This window comes from Vombatus ursinus, unplaced genomic scaffold (genome assembly GCF_900497805.2).
Source record: "Vombatus ursinus unplaced genomic scaffold, bare-nosed wombat genome assembly UNPS02014801.1, whole genome shotgun sequence".
Lineage (NCBI taxonomy): Eukaryota > Metazoa > Chordata > Mammalia > Diprotodontia > Vombatidae > Vombatus > Vombatus ursinus.
Genome location: NW_020954579.1, coordinates 7,573,875 through 7,590,697, shown reverse-complemented (window position 1 = coordinate 7,590,697; position 16,823 = coordinate 7,573,875). Strand labels below are relative to the sequence as shown.

The 16,823-nt window shown below is 40.7% G+C and overlaps 1 protein-coding gene across 2 annotated transcripts; it reads left to right on the top strand.

Annotated features, from left to right (window-relative positions):
• The first annotated feature begins 1,124 nt into the window (after positions 1 to 1,124).
• On the top strand, positions 1,125 to 13,422 carry CCDC43 (coiled-coil domain containing 43). 2 transcript variants are annotated; one of them, XM_027873326.1, is made up of 5 exons: positions 1,125 to 1,352; positions 6,956 to 7,043; positions 7,898 to 8,033; positions 9,786 to 9,844; positions 11,950 to 13,422. In XM_027873326.1, exons 1-5 carry the CDS (start codon positions 1,164 to 1,166, stop codon positions 12,135 to 12,137), a joined length of 660 nt encoding a protein of 219 aa, XP_027729127.1. In that variant the 5' UTR covers positions 1,125 to 1,163; the 3' UTR covers positions 12,138 to 13,422. The 2 variants fall into 2 exon arrangements, with proteins under 2 accessions (XP_027729127.1, XP_027729128.1); XM_027873327.1 differs by lacking the exon at positions 9,786 to 9,844 and having other exon boundaries at positions 11,950 to 12,106.
• Positions 13,423 to 16,823: the final 3,401 nt, after the last annotated feature.

Below are 16,823 nucleotides of genomic sequence, written 5' to 3'. Positions count from 1 at the left end.
TTTAGAATGTAAGATCCTGGAGGCCAGAGGCCATATTTCAGCATTTAGAACAGTGCCTGACACACAGTAAGTGATTAATAAATGCTCCTTGACTTGATGTTGTATCCCCAGCATTGGCATAGTGCCTTGCACATAGTAAGCACTTAATCAGTTAATGAATAAACATTTATTAAGTGCCTACTATGTGCCAAGCCCTTCAATAAGTACTAGAGATACAAAAAGAGACAAAAGACAGTCCCTGCCTTCAAGGAGCTTACAATCTAATCAGGGAGACAACATGCAAACAAATATATACAAAACAAGCTATATACAGGATAAATAAGAGATAATTAATGGAGGGAAGGCACTGGAATTAAGAGGGGGTAGGGAAGACTTTCTGTAGATGGTGAAATTTTAGTTGAAACTTAAAAGAAGCCAGAGAGGTCAGTAGGCAGAGTGTTCCAGGGGCCTCGAGCCAGGCCAACCCCCTTCCCTTCCCCAGCCCCTTCCCCAGCAAGCTACTGCAATTAGTCCAGGGCTGGGGTGATAAATGCTGGCTGACTTGATTTTGTATCCCCAGTGCTAAGCACAGTGCCTACCACACACATAGTACACATTTAACAAATGAATGCTGGAGTCACGGAGACCTGAATTCAAATCCGACCTCAAACACTTCCTATCCGGACACTACCTTGGACAAGTCACTTAACCTCCCTCTCTTAGTTTACTCTTCTGTAAAATAGGGATCATAATAGCACGTTAACCTGGGGTGGGGGGGTGTGTGTCATGAGGTTCGAATGGGATATTTGCAGAAGCGCTTTGCAAACCTTAAAGCACTACATAAATGACAGTTATTATTAATGTTGTTATTAATAATTATACTGATTGATTGAGCTGAGAGCAATGGAGCAGAATTCAATCCAAGTGACTGGGAAGATTAAGCATGGACCCGCCGCGTGGTACCGGATAGGTCTAAAGAGGGCGGGTCCTGTACCTGTCAGATACTGGACGACCAATCACCTCTCCTTCCCTCCAGGGTCGGTCTCTTTAACCTTTGGCTCCGCCTCCAGCTCCTTTCCACGCTCGCGCCGGCTCTATGGGAGCATGCGCACTGCGCCCGGCGGGCCGTCCCCATCAGGCAATGCAGGAGGCGGCCCGACGGCGGGGAGGACCCCGGCCCTAAGATGGCGGCGCCCAGCGGAGCCACGGCCTCGGGTGAAGACGACGGCGGCTTTGGGCCGTGGCTGGACGGACGGCTGGAGGCGCTCGGGGTGGATTGGGCCGTGTACGGCGCCTACATCCGGGGCGTCTTGCAAGAGGACGACGAGGAGGAGAGGCTGGATGCTCTACAGGGCATCCTGGCCGCCTTCCTGGTGAGGAGCCTGGGCATCCGCCCAGCCCCGCCGTGCCCTGGCTCCGGCGCCCCCGCGTGGCGCCGCCGAGGCCCGCCCCCGGAGGAGGTCGGGGTTGGGGGGCGGAGGGGGAGGAGCCTGCGGCCGGCCAGGGGTAGGGAAGGAGGGCCCGGAGGGAGCGTCGCGGAACAGCCCGGGCCGGAGGCGGGAGAAGCGGCCCAGACGCTGCTGAAGGCTTCATCCTCCCAGCCGCCACAGGGGTGGGGACCACGGTGGTAGAGTGCAGCTAGCCCTAGATGTGAGGTTCATCACTCCCGCCGGCCCTGATGCTTGTTAGGCTGGTGAACTCGCTGAGCCTCAGTTACCTCCTCTGTGAAATGAGCACGTTCTTATCACACGCTTCCTGCCTCCTGAGGGTGTTTCGGGGAAATCCTTTTTTGGGGATGAACCTTGGGGAAGGCTACGGCTCATCTTTTCCCTCCCCCACATTCATTCAGATTCGTGAATTTTCAGTTTCTGGTGGGGGGGGGAGAATGCACAAAGCACCTACTGGGTGTGAATCGTGAGGTCAGCCCTTTTGAGCAGAGAGGCAGGCTCAGATCTAATCTCTGTTATTTAATTAGATGCATGACTTAATCATAAGTCATCTAATCTTTCTCAGCCTCACTTTTCTCATTTATAAAATGAGTCAATCAGTAAATATTTATTAATGACTACAATGTGCCAGATGCTGTGCTTAATTAATTGCATGACTGGGCAAGTTGCTTAATTTTTCTGAGCCTCAGTTTCCTCATTTGTAAAAATGAGTCAGTAAACATTAAGTGCCTACTATGTGCTAGGCACAGTGCCAAATAAAGGTAAAAGACAGTTTTTGACCCCAAGGAGCTCTTAGTCTAATGGGGTGAGGGGGGGCAACAGGCAAACAGTGAAGAACAAACCCCACTGGGTTTTTGTAGGGCTCAGATAAAATCTTGTACAGAAATAGTTGTGCAAACCTTTGCAAATACTCTTGACATTCTTGCACTTTGACTTGAGTCTCCAGTAGTGGGGTGACGCTAACATATGAATGTTGGAGTCAGGCAGATCTGAATTCAAATCCTACTTTAGATACTTCCTAGTTGTGTGACTTGAGAAAGGTCTCTCAACCTCTCTCTGCCTCGGTTTCCTCATCTGTAAAATGGGGATCATAATAACACCTACCTGCCAGGGTTTTCATGAGGATCAAGTGAGGTATTTGTAAAGAGATTTATTATTTCTTTCCTTTATAATATATTCCAGTTAGATGATCTGACTAGGTTAGCTATTTAAAAAACCGACTCCCAAAGTCAGTGTTTCAACAACAGCAAATGATGAAGAGGCTAAAGTTAGATCTGTTTTGAAGGGGATACAGAAGACCAAAGTGTGTAACTGTGACAGCTGTCCATGACAGGCCTTTTCCTCTGATAGCATCTGAAATGAAGAAATCCAGAATTGGTAGGGCACATTCTTTAGTTACTGATTGGAGAGGAAGGGCTGGTAAAATGATCATTCAACTACTAAAACCCCTATGGAAGGTATGTGGGATGCAGAATGTGAATTTCAGGAGGTTTTTGCTATTGGAGTGTTGTGTTAACACATAGGTTAATACATGTAGCGCCTCTCTGTGTGCCCAATGAGAGCAAATATTGACTGAGACTACCTAGATGAGGCTAGGGCAGGGCGTAACCCAACATTGTTAGGGGTACCCTCTATGGCAACAGAACAGCTTTCTATATTCAGAGTCTCCTCATCAGAGCTCTCTGTAGCTTATAGTGCTCTTCAGCAGTAAATGACACACTTTACCAGTTGATGAGAGTCTGACACTTTTTTCATAACCCTACCAGTGGATGAGTTGGGAAAATTGGAAGCTGGGAAGAGCTGAGGCCAGCAGCACCCAGCGACCTGAGGGGAAGAGGTCAGGAGACACTGCTCTGGCTGCAGTAAAGGGGTGAACTCTAAGGGAATGGATGCCCAGGGTCCCAGTTAGGTAATTTCAAGTGACCATGAAGATATCAGGTCAGACCGAATGAATGAGACTTGGAGACACTGTTGTAGAACCAGGAAAATTGAGAGCTGCCCGGTTGGTCACTGGATAGATAATTGTACAGTACTTGATATCTTGTACCCTTTGAGTTACCTGTGAATTTACTGTTCTCTTGTAATTAAGATGCCCATTCTATATTCTCTATACTTCAGAGAGAAGAAGCAGCTGGGGAAGAGGGATGGGTGCTAATGGTAGGAGCATTTGAAACATGGCAGCAGTTTGTGGGTCTAGCAGACTGGAGACTGAGGTGCAGTGGGGCACTAAGTACCTCACTGTGGAGCTAAGTACAAGTCAAAACCTTTGTTGCTGGTTGTAACATATGTTGCAGTCATAAGAGTTGCTCAAGATTTATAAGTTGCTTCCAACATGATACTGTGACATTAAGTCGATGCCAAAGCAGTGTCTCAGATTAAGTGACTCGCTAAGGGTCAGTGAACTAGCTGGTATCAGAGTTGGGGAGAGAGGTTTAGCCAGACCTGGCATTGAGATCTGGAAGCCCCTGGCTAGCTAATTGTGGTGTGGGAAATAGCTGTCTTAGGGAGTGGTTAGGGCCCAACCAGGACCCTGGCCTTTTGGAGGGTAGAGAGTCATGTTTTCCAAATACAGAAGAGTCCCTTAATCTTTCCTTCCTCCATGCCAATCACATTTTTTCCTTTGGGAGGCCTGTGCAAACCAACAGAAGAACAGTTCATCAGCTGGGGGGATGCAGCAGTAACTTGACACAGGGGCAGCTGTTTAGATGTCTCAAGACCAGACCTGTTGTCATTACCAGGGACTCACTGGTGGCATTAATTGGGTCACACAGCAAAGCTGGGCAAAAGAAGTCAGTTTCATGTGGTCCTCCTAAAATCCTTTGTTGAGGCTCCAGGAATTATAGTGTGGATTAACCCAGTCTGGGAGGTCATGATAGAGGTGATTTTCTCGCTACTACCAGGAATCCTGGGTGGGTGGGAATGGGAAGCTGATTAAGGTTCTTTTTATCCCATCTGGAAAATCTCTAAAGACTCTGTAAGTAGGGGGTGGAACTTAGCTTAGATGGAAGCTACAAATAGTGCCACCTGCCATGACCACCTGTTTATAGGTTGTCCTTATTTGGAGCCATTCATCTGCTGACAAAACCAAATACAAGGTGTCCCAAAAGTCTCAGTGCAGTTTAAAGCTTCAGTACTTTAAATCTGAACTTAAGACTTTTGGGACTCCTTGCATGAACTTAACCCAGCTTTCCTCTCTTTTCCTGGTAGAAAAGGTCAGTTTTTTGGGAATCAGTCTAATGCCTTAAGTCCCTACCACCTACAGAAAACTTGATTTGCTTTCCGGGTGTTTTTTCTTGTCCATCGCGTTCCATTTTCCCTTAATTTCCCCTGCCACAAGTAAACTGCGAGGAAATTGGATATACCAGTGTGACATTAGCATTGATTGAGCAGTGCTGGTCTGCAGGGCCGTTTGTAGTGAGGAGGAATCTCGGAGAAGTAGAAAATTATGTTCTTGGCCTTGGAAACTTTCCAGTCTAACTGGGGAAAGGAGATTCATCCGTTTAATTAATGTCTCATGTCAGCCTACTCACATTAAGCCTGTAAAGTAGGTAGTGCTAGCATTATTGCCCCAGACATATAGATGGGAAAACAGACTCAGAGAGGGGAAATGATTTTTGCCCAGTGTCGCACAGTGGCAAAGTGGCAAAGGCAGGTCTCTCAGACCTAGGACTCTTGATTGCCCAGTCCAGTGTTTTTTGGTGTACCACGTTGGCTGTTAGGAAAACACACTTATGGAGGAAGGCTTTCCAAAGAATATATACAGTACATTCCAAGTATCTAATTCAGAAGGGGACATCTTGTTTGATACTCCACCACTCTCTGGATCATGTGCATGACTTTCTTTCCCATACAGGTCTGACTCTGGGGTACAATTTGTTAAGAGTCTTCTGACAAATTGTCAGATTCCTTTCCAGGAAAACCAAAATACCTAATGAGATCAGTTCTCAGATCAGGCTTGGGTCTAATAACTAGAAGTAACATCATTTTTTTTTTTTAGCCAAATTTGGAGATAGGGTTCAGTGACCAAGGTCTAGTTAGGACTAGAAAGATCAAGGGTATCACCTTCGCCTTCTTGTCTGTTGCACTGGCCAATCAATCACCTGATCTTGGGGCATGAGTGAGGCAGGAGACCTATATCTATTCTAGGGGGACCAAGGCAGTAACTTAAAGGCATGAATCTCGGTCAAAGGCCCATGTTCTTTTCTCTCCCTCTTCTCCATATCATCCTTTTTTTCTTCTCCCCAATTCCCTCTGTTTCCTCCATCTCCCCTTTTCTTTGACCCTTGTCCATACCTTAGGCCTACTGGTGGTCCCTGTTAATCAGTAACATTCAAAGTTTAAAAAGGCGATAGCCTCTGGTAGCCCTGCTGAGCACACTATCATGCCCCCATTTTGATGCATTGTAAGCATTCTTGGCATACCTCAGTAACCTGTTTTCTTTTTCCTTTGCTAGTTTTTGACAGGAAGGGATGAAGACATAGTAGTAATTGTGTTGAAAAAAGGATAGCTGGTGTGTGTGTATATGTACAGAATAGATACAGTTGGATGCATGGCCTGATGGGACACATATCTCTCCCCCTCTCTACACCTTCCTTGGTGTAGCAGCTACAGTGCCAAAGTGGGTCTCGAGTGGGAAAAGTTTAAGAAGCCTTGGTGTAGCCCAGCAAGTTTGGAGGTCCAACCTTGATTAAAAAGTTGACAAACATGGGCAGCTAGGTGGCGCAGTGGATAGAGCACCAGCCTTGGAGTCAGGAGGACCTGAATTCAAATCTGGCCTCATACACTTGACACTTATTAGCTGTTTGACCCTGGGCAAGTCACTTAACCCCACTGTCTGGCCGAAAAAAAAAAAAGCTGACAGAGCCAAGGAGAAGCATGTTCAGAGTTTAGTGTGATCAGCAAGGTCCTCCAGGAGGCAAGCTCTTAAAATGAATTTAAAAATTCATATCGAAGGTTGTTACGTCACCTTCATTTCCCAATCTATTATTCCCCTCTCTCTGACAAGAGAGCTATCCTTTGTAACAGAATAAAAAGAAAGAAAAGGTGGATAAAGAGAGCAGCTCAGCAAAACTAAACAACACATCCACCAAGTGCAACAGTATATGTAGTGTTCCACACCCATAGTCCCTGATGGGTGATGTGCCTGGAAGATACAAGGTTTGTCTCAAAGGGAGCAGGTAGGCTGATTCTGTTGACAAGGAGATTCCTTTTACTTCCGAGTTTGGCTCTTCTGGAATAATACAGTAGGTGGGATTGACCTAGCAAGTATGAACTCTAGGGACAGTGATGACGAGATAAAGGATTACTGTCTGGGTCCTGGGCCCTTTTCTGTTTTGGGGTGTTTAGAAGTCCTAGAAGGGAAAAAAAAAAATCTCTGCATGTTTTGTCTTCCAAAACGTGGGTCCCTTTCAGCGTTGGCTGGAATCAGCCCTGTTTTGTGGGTTGGGCCTTTCCCCAGATTTCTTGATTCAGTTCACCTGGAGATTTTTTGGCATTCTTGGAATTACCCGGCTTACTTCTCTGACTAGGAAGAAGACTCACTCCTTGATATCTGCAGGGAGATTGTCGAGCGGTGGTCAGAAACCCAGAATGTTGTCACCAAAGAGAAAAAAGAAGGTAGCGTGAGTTGGCACTGCCCCCTGAAAGCTTCTCCAGTAGCTCTGTACAGCCGTTAGGAAAAAGCATTTTCAGTTCTCCATTTTGGCTGCTTGTCCGTAATAGAATACAAATTCACATCAATTTCATATCTCTCTTAGCTGTCCTTAGTTTCCTTTTCCCATTTTGCTTCAGTGATAGCACATTGGTCCTGTCCTCATCGTTTTTTGGCTCTCCTTATGGATTTGCAGAGGGGCTGATATCCCTTCCTGCAGTGCTGCCCCTCTTCTTACAGTTAACTGTGTATGATGGCTGTGGATTATCTGAAACTTTATCCTTCACAGAGGAAACCTTTACCTTACCTTCTGTTAGTGTGTTTTGGAAAACAGATTAATTTGGTATAAGACAAATTAATTGGCCTAAGACATTTATTAGTTAATTTGGAAGCTGGGGGAAAAAAACTATCAACTGATAGCAAATTATAACATCACATTAAAGTAATTTCAAACTATCCATACTACGTTTTTCTGTTGGTGTTCATAGTTGAAAGTGGATTCTATTTTAAACTAGTGTGATAATCCAAGAATAGCCACCCCATCTAACATCACTAAGCTCGAAGGGGTCCTAGGTAAGTTGGCCCTTTTCTTACTAGGCTTCTTGGGAGGGAGGTTGGAGTAGGCAAGTCTTGAGACTGAACCTCTCTGGTTTAAGAAAACTCAGAATTTGAACCCCAGCAGCTCCAGAGCCAGAGTGAACAGGTACTGGTGTCATAAGACTGCCCTGGCCTTGTTGGGACGATTGGCTTATCAGGTCTGACCCCTATCACATACAACAACCTTGTTGTCACTACTTCTCTCTCCCTCATTCCAAACCAGATGAAGTGCAAGCCATTGCCACCCTGATCGAGAAGCAGGCGCAGATTGTGGTGAAGCCCAAAATGGTGTCTGAGGAGGAGAAGCAACGGAAAGCTGCCCTGTTGGCCCAGTATGCCAATGTGACAGATGAGGAGGAATATCCTTTCTGGAACTCTGAAAGTTGTTTGGTTATAGCTAAAGCTCTCAAGGTCTACCTTAAATATTTCTCCATAGTTATTTCTAATCTCATTTCTCTTGGCCCACACTGTAACTTTGAGAAGCCTTCAAATATTCTCAGTGCCTCAGTTTCACTTTCTAAAATGGGAGTAACTTTATTGAAGAGGGCAGTGTACAGAACTAATGTAAATCCTGAAATAACATATCTGGAACTCTGGAATTCAGATTTATCAAATGCTTTACTGTTAATGCAGGTGTGATTTATTCCCATTTTACAAATGAGGAAACTGGGGCTGAAAGATTATGACCTTTCCATTATCACATAGCTAGTAAGGGTTAGGACCCAGACCTAGGTCTCCCAATTCCCAGCCTGCCGTTCTTTCCACACTACCAGGTAGCTCTTGAGTACTATTATTATTAAGTATGCCTCACTTCTCACACATTTTTGGAATGTGTTGATTGTATAAAATGAATCATTTTAAATGTAACAGGGAAACAACCTGCAGTCTGGGGAACATTTTGTTCACTTTTTTTTTCCCTCAAAGCATCTTTGTATATGTTGTCTCATATCTTTCCAATTTAAGAATTATTCTCCTCATACTCTAAAGTAGGAAAACTGAAGCCCCAGTAGGTAAAAGGACTTCCTTCTCTCCCCAAGTCATTCATAGTTTTTTGCTCTCCTTATGCATTTACAAACAGACAGGCCAATCTCCTTCAACCCAGTGCTATCCTTCTTAGTCCTATAGATATATTTAGTGGCAGAGCTGGTCTCTTTTAATGAATTACACTAACTAAACCCAGAATGGCATTGTTTGGATTGTGCTTCCTTAAGTGTCTGTTGTTGCTGTGGTTAGAGTGAGACCACTGGACTCTTGGGTTTGACCCAGGGGAGTGTGTAGATGGTTATGTACACTGGCAGGGTGAAGTATGAGTCAGTCAGTAAGGATTTACTAAACACCTGCAAATGGCAGGTACTCTGCTAAGCACTGAGTATAAGAGGGAGACAAAAAGCAGTCTCAGCCCTCGAGGAGCTCACAGTCTAATGAAGGAGACAACATGCAAACAACTATGTACAAACAAGCCATAGACAAGGTAAATAGGAAATAACTGAGAGAAGGCACTAGAATTAAAAGCGATTGGGAAAGACTTCCTGTATACATAATCAGTCAACTGACTAGAGCATGATTAGGCTCTGCTTTTTTTCCTTCATTTTTAGTTTATTTGCAGCTTAAAACACTCACCTCTAGTTTGTCTGGCAAATATTTGAAATGAATATTATACACCAAAAAATCAGATAGCTGACTACTAGGCTCTAACTTAGGGAGAAATTGTTTTTTCAGGTCAATTCCTTTTGTCCCCAAGACTCCTTCCAAGGAGCAGAATAATAATTCTGCTAAAAATTTCTATTCGTTGTGTTGGAAAGAAACCTTCAGAAATCATGCCTATAGCATGGTATCTTGCACTTAATGATTGTAAAACTGAATGTTATTCATCTCTTCAATAATAAGAGGGTGTCAAATCCAGACCAAATGAGGTTTGTAGGGAGTATCTTTTCCTACGATCTCATATTACAGCAACAAGGTTGAACCTGATAACTTACAATTCCTTAAGCTACCATCCAAACTGAGCCTTGTCTTTCTCCCTACTTGGTACTTAATTTCCCTAAGCAAATGAAACTGTGGAATACTTTGGTATTCCACCCATTTCCTGTTCATTCCTTAACTCTTTTTACTGAAGCAGATGAGAAGGATGGTTCAGTTGCTACGACAACGAACACTGGGTCTGAAAAATGTATCCTTCTCTGGTGTCTCTCCCCCAAATGCTTCTTCAGTCTTTCCTGAGAATAATGATTTCTATGTTACCTCATGTTATTGGGGAGTAGCAGGGAGAGTGAATTTCAAGGGGATTCCAAAAAGCCCCGTTTATTGAATATTGTGCCTGGTGCCTTGGGAGCAATACAAAAGAAACTAAAGAATTATCTCTATCTTATCTCTAGGGACCTTATACATTAGCTGGCAAGGCAGCATACACTCATCAGACAACAAAGAATGTTTCTATAGATTAACAAGTAAAAAGGATATATTTAAAATTAAATATGTAAGTGTTTAGGGGAAGGCATTGAGAAGTCAGATGAAATCTGATTATAGAAGGATTCCTGGAGGAGGCAGACTTGGAAGTGTTTGAATGAGGAAGGGAATAGATTAGGAGGGAAGAGCAATAGGGAATGGCAAATAGAAAGATACCAAGTCAAAAACAATTACATTGTGTTTAAGGGGTAAAGAGTACTTGGCTAGTACAGACAGCCAAAGTTTGTTATTAGGTCCTCAAATTTTGAAGCAGCTTACCTAGGTATGTTTTTTTAACTGTGGTAAAACTTATTCAGATCCTAGTAAAGTTCAGATTCTGTGACAATTGGGACCAGGGGTAGGCTGACTTTTATCTTGGTACTATCTGAAAAAAGCATAGTATTAAATTAAGCAAATTATTGAGGGTATAAATAAAAATTTAACCAAGAAAATATTTCAAATACTTGAGCAGCACCTACCTTGAATATAATATCCTAATTACATAGGACTTGTTAAAATATTTATCTACACACACACACACACACACACATACATATATAAATATGTACATCTGTTTATGTTAAAATTTAACTTCAGTGGGCTTATGCTCTCCCTGATGTAGACATTCCATCTATTAGGGAAGACCACAATTTCTTCACCTCATCCTGTGTGTCATTTTCTTCCCATAAATCCTCCATGGGGGGAGAGAACTACCTTATTACCTTATGTATTGTCATTCTCATGTAAGTTTAACGTTGCTTTTCACCAGATGCGTTGTCCACCAGTTATCCTTCACTTTCACTCCGTAAGTAGCCTACCTCCTTTTATAGACATAGTTTCGATAACATCTTTTATACGATGTCAAAGTCATTGTTGACAATATGCTGCAGTTTAGCCCCATTTTATGTCTCTTTACTATGCTTTTTATGTTCATAAGTAAATATAGTAGTTAAATATTACTAGAGCTGAAAGGGAATTCAGATTTGGCAGCCTGGTAAAGCCTATGAATCCCTTCTTGGAATTAATGTTTTTAAATGAAAATAATAGCTAGCAACCAATAATATTGAAATAGTTATCAATTTTTTTTTTAAACTTCATGGATTCCAACTTAAGGACACCTGATTTAGTCCAACTCCCTCATTTTACAGATAAAAAATTAGGCTCAGAGGAGTTAAGAGTTAAGTGTCTTAGGCAAGCTCACACAGATGCTAAATGGCGGAGGTAGTGGACTAAAGATTTCTTCATTCCAAAATCAGTGCTTTTCTTTTTTTTAATTGCATTACATCCCAGATATACTTTAACATTTCATTGATGTAACTTTGGCTTGGTGGATAGAATGCTGGCTCTGTGTCAGGAAAACCTGGGTTCAGGTTTTATCTCTTAACACATGCTGGCTTTGTGAACCTAGGCAAATCTTTAATCTTCTTTCCATGTCTCCAGGCATTTAAGACCATAAACCTATGAGTAGCTAATCATCTGCATTGGTAGAGGGACTTTTCTCCAGGGGAACACCTAATGACAGTACAAGTCTGGACCACAAAAAGCCAACTGTGTATACAGAAATAAAACTGTTCTTCCTGTATACTACTCTTTTAATTCAGACTTTTCACCAGTTCAGATTCTACTTTGCATCCTGTCCATGCCGGGCACCTAAATTAAGATTGAATGGCTGAATGATCCTTACCCTTCAGGAGGCTATGTGTAGAAGCTCAAGGTGATCTGGAGACAGATAAAATAGTCAATACTCATTAGGGAGGGAGAAGGTAACCAGAAATTTGAGGAACAAGGTAGTGAATGTGCCTATGCCACTAACCCTTAACTCAACAGCAGCTCTCTTCAGAAATACCAATGTGGAAGATGTCCTGAATGCTCGAAAATTGGAGCGAGATTCACTGCGGGATGAGTCTCAGAGGAAGAAGGAACAGGACAAACTACAAAGGGAGAAAGACAAACTGGCCAAGCAGGAACGCAAGGAAAAGGAAAAGAAAAGGACACAGAAAGGGGAGCGTAAACGATAACATCTGGATCCTCTCTTCCTCCCCAAGGACTTGAGCAAAGGAAGAACTGGGTCTTGCATATGGTGTGTATTTTGGAAAAATAATAGAAGTCCTGGTGGTTTTACTAATGCCATTTCCTCCCTTGTTTACACAGCCAAGAGAAAAATCACAAATGTTTAATTGCAAAATGTGCCATGTGATTTGTGGTGTGGGTAATGTTGGATTGATGTAGCCAATGTCTGTACCAAAGATCTGAGAAGGCGTGACTTATTTTCAGCAAATCAATTCCTGTGATCCTTTTTTAACCACTTAAAAATTTTGGTCTTCCTCTTCTTGAACAGCAAACTAGCTTTGTAACTTTTAAACCTGGAGTATGTAGGATTGGAATGGATACTACTCTCCCTGACAGAATGTAGAGTGGAAGTTTGCTTTCAGACAGCAGTTAGTTCTAAAATGTGGTGTTCTTTATTTCTATCCAATAAGATAGAAAGTTAAATCCAGATTTTATTTTTTTAATAATATATAGGAGCAGAAGCCTAAGCCTAGGGCAGTGGAGGTAGTTATAGATGTTTAAAAAAAATTAATGACTATCATGTCAGTGCAAGGCTTTTTAAGTATGTAGCTATGAATTTATAGCTGTAACCATGACTTTTTTTCCAGTGTTATAGTAGACAGTTTAGTACCATTCCTACCTTAAGACTCATCAAAATATAAGTAAAAACTTTTGGTGGTTCCTAATTTAAAGAATTAGGGTAGAGTGGAATAGATAGAGAAGTCATCTCCTTAAAGAAAAAGGCAACCCTAGGAATCTCTAGCAATACTGGATATCCAACTATGACATCAGCCTCTCCTGGTCCACCTTCTCATTCTTCAAGTAACACGGAGGAGAAAGAAGCCACTGACTACTCATCCAGATTTGTGTTCTGGGAAAGTATGGATGCCTGCATTATTATTAAATCCATTTAGATGGGTCAGATGCTAGCAAGAGTTCTCCATCTCTGCTTTCTTCACTGGCTAAATTTAGTTGTAAGGAACTTCTCTTTGATTGTAAACAACTACTGATCATAAAATAACCCAGAGAAGGTATTTTCACTGAACAACAAACTGAAGGTAGATCAGTTTCATATGACTAATTATGTGAGAGTAACAGACCTTTTTACTTGTGTGCAGATGATTAAAATGATGCTTGGCTAAGGAAAGGTTTTTCTCCTCTCTCCTTCACACACTCCTGAGCCATAGCATTTCAAAAATGTAAATGTTCACATTTTCCACATTTTTTTCAAATAAACTTCTGATATTTAAATCATCATTTTCTGATTTCTTCTGATTTTCTCTTCAACAACCTTTAACCATGGGAAAAAGAAGTTCTGAGTGTGATGTAGCAGAAAAGATCGCAGGTTTTGGAGTTGAGTAGACTTTGGTTCAAATCTCATCTCTGTTACATCTTGTTAAAATTACTACCAGTGTGACTTTGAGCAAGTCATTTAACCTCTCTGGCCTCAGTTTCTTCCTCTGCAAAATGAGATTTGGACTAGATGACCTCTGAGATCCCATCTTCCTCTAAATATATAAAACTATTTCCTTAGAAATGTAATAGATTTTGACTTAATGCTGTTTGCTTTGACTAGTGTTCCAATATGCTGGCTAAATCTTTTAGGAGAACTGGAGTCTTCTAATACCTTATATCATTTTAACATGGTCATTTCTTGAACTAGAGAGAATCTGTAGAATAATTCAAGTACAGAAGAGCCCATATGTACTTCTAACTTCTCTATGAAAGCTACTGTCTTTATAACTTTCATGTTCAAAAGTCCTCAGCTATTCATAACAAACAGCCACTTGTATCTTTGGATTTCAGATATATTAGCTCTCACATTGGAGAAGTCCTTTTTGATTGCTAAACTGATTATGCTTAAAAGTTAAGATTTTTTAAAAGTTGAAAGGAATCAGTCTTTATTATTAAAATAACAAATTTTATCTGAATGACTTACTTCAACCTACCTAACACGGTGTAATCATTATGTGATCTTGAGACTGTGTATGTTACAACTAAAGTCCAAACTGACAAAATATTCAGCAATCTTTTAGAGAAAAGGGAATAGGTTTGTTCACTAACTAAAGTATGTCATCCAGACACCGTTAAGTCTTTAATGAATATTGATCTTCAGTGATGTCAGTTTGGGGGTGATAATGTTTAAAATCCCTCCTTTTCATATCTCCTCAGTTAATACTGACTAGCCAAAGTTTTGGGTTTTGCTGTAACATTCTAGAGCATCTCAAGCAGGACAGCCCTGAAGTACTGAGTCCCTAGGCCCTTCGAGGATGACTGGGAAAGACAACAATATGACTCAAGGTAGCTTTTCAACCACTTTTGGTAAAAATTTTAATTTTCTTAAGTTTGGTCAGACTTTTTAAAGAGAACAAAAATGGTAGAAAACACTACATATTCACTGGTGAATCTGTTGACTGTTTTCTAAGTAGCTTGTTTAAGTTTTTACTTAAAATTATATAGGGAATAAATTAAAATGTATAGAAAATATTTTTTAAAAATTATATGCCATAGGAAAACAATGTATAGTGATTAAAATCACCTACTGGTATAAATAACATGTTTTATTTAAAGATAGCCAGGTCAGCATTGGTTACCTGGAAATGGGGCTATTATTTTTTTTCTTTTTTTTTGGTGAGGCAACTGGGGTTAAGTGACTTGCCCAGGGTTACACAGCTAGGAAGTATTAAGTGTCTGAGGCCACATTTGAATTTAGGTCCTTTCGACGCCAGGTCCAGTGCTCTATCCACTGCGCCCCCTAGCTGCCCCAAATGAATTTACTTTTGACTCTCTGCTTATAGGTTGTGGGGTTTTTTTTGGATTTTTCTTTTTTTGGCTAGGCAATGTGGTTAAGTGACTTGCCCAGAGCCACACAGCTAGTAAGTGTCGAGTGTCTCAGGCCGAATTTGAACTCAGGTCCTCCTGACTCTAGGACCAGTGGTCTTATCCACTGTGCCACCTAGCTGCCCAGGGCTATTATTTAGGAAAGAATTTCTAACATGGTTTTTTTAGTGTGTGTGTGTGTGTGTGTGTGTGTGTATATATATATATACACATACATATATATATATATTCTTAATATTCAATTTGTACCTAACTTATTTAGATTATATTAAAAACTTCTACAGATTTTCCATTCTGAAATATGTGGATCAGCACAAGAAGCAAAGCTTCAGTTTTAGGTGCTAGCATTTTAACAACTAGTATATTCAGTTTGTGACCCAAATACAACACAAATACTCATTCAAAATTACTTAGCAGCAATACTCACCAACTTTTAACGTAAATTTAGTTACAAGATTTCCTAATGAGCACAGTGAATGAACCAACTTTTGGGTTAGCTAGCTATATCAGGGATGTAAATGTTGAATAATGATATCAGACATTTTCAACAAATGCTCATTTATTTCTTACCTGACAGTCTAAATTCAGTACAATATTTGTTTTCATAACATCCAACATGTCTTATGTCCAACTTAACCAGTTTCTGTGCAGTGACTGTGGTGGGGTGATCTATTTTATTTGGGTACCCTCAATGTAATTCATTTGGGCAGTTCTCTTAAGGCATATCAATGATCAAAATGGTTTCACTACAGTTTCTCCTGCATTCTCAATCAGTTTCTTCCGCACATCATCTAAAGAAAATTTATGTGGTGTGATTACACTCCTTTTTTTGCATACCAGGATTTCTAAAACTAGGAAGAACACTGACATTTAAAACATCAATGTTTCTAGCCAAGGGTAGTTCAATTAAATTTCATCAGTACATTATATCATAGTTTAACTCATGCTAGAATTGTTAAAACCCAAGGTCTTCTGAGCCACATAATACCAACATTTCATATTAATGAATAAATTATTCACATTCAATACAAAGATATTAAGTGATGAGAAACAGAAAAAGCCAAGCTTTCAAGAGCTCTCAAAAAAATACAGAAGCAAACTAATAAACACAACTACACAAAATATACACTAACCAATTGTAAACCAAACTAGCTAAAGAGTAACTTTAAAAAAATACATTTTAGAACCTCGTGATACCCTCTTCAAAGTAGCAAAACCAAGGGTATTAGAACTATCATTATTTCAGTTGCTGTGCAGCAAGTCTTTCTAAAAGATCCAGATAATGGAAATGTTATGTTTTGATTCAATTTAAATACTTTAAAATTGGCAACATTTAATAATTGATATTATAATTAAATTTTAAAGAATATACACAAATGATTTGAACAGGTTTTATATTCAGTAACTTGCATGGTTTTTACACTGACACTTCTATCACTAATTTAGGAGAATCAGATGCAATTCCCTCCATAAATTTAGGCGCTAAGATTTCAAATTTATAAATATGGTAGTATTTTAATATTAAATTTTTACATGAATATTGGGTATAGCCTTGTTTTCCTTTGGTTCTCAGGTATTATCCAGTTTTGCAAGGAAAACGCTTTTATATCACAATCAAAACTTCTCTTGGTTACAAGACTGTAGTCCTAGTTGGGTTACAGTCACTTAGATTCATTATTTGGAATTATTACTTACTAAGGCAAACCTAAATGAAACTTATCACCTAGAAGAATTTCACATTTGCGTTTACCTGCACTGCAGAATAGGTTTAAGTAATACTTTAGTTGTTAGGAAATACTCATTTTACTTAAACT

Excerpts from the sequence above, each read along its gene's own strand:
- CCDC43 (XM_027873326.1), top strand. The coding sequence starts at position 1,164 with ATGGCGGCGCCCAGCGGAGCCACGGCCTCGGGTGAAGACGACGGCGGC. Across the intron at positions 7,044-7,897 it reads CACCAAAGAGAAAAAAGAAG|ATGAAGTGCAAGCCATTGCC; the intron begins GTAGCGTGAGTT and ends ATTCCAAACCAG. Across the intron at positions 9,845-11,949 it reads GAACACTGGGTCTGAAAAAT|CTCTCTTCAGAAATACCAAT; the intron begins GTATCCTTCTCT and ends ACTCAACAGCAG.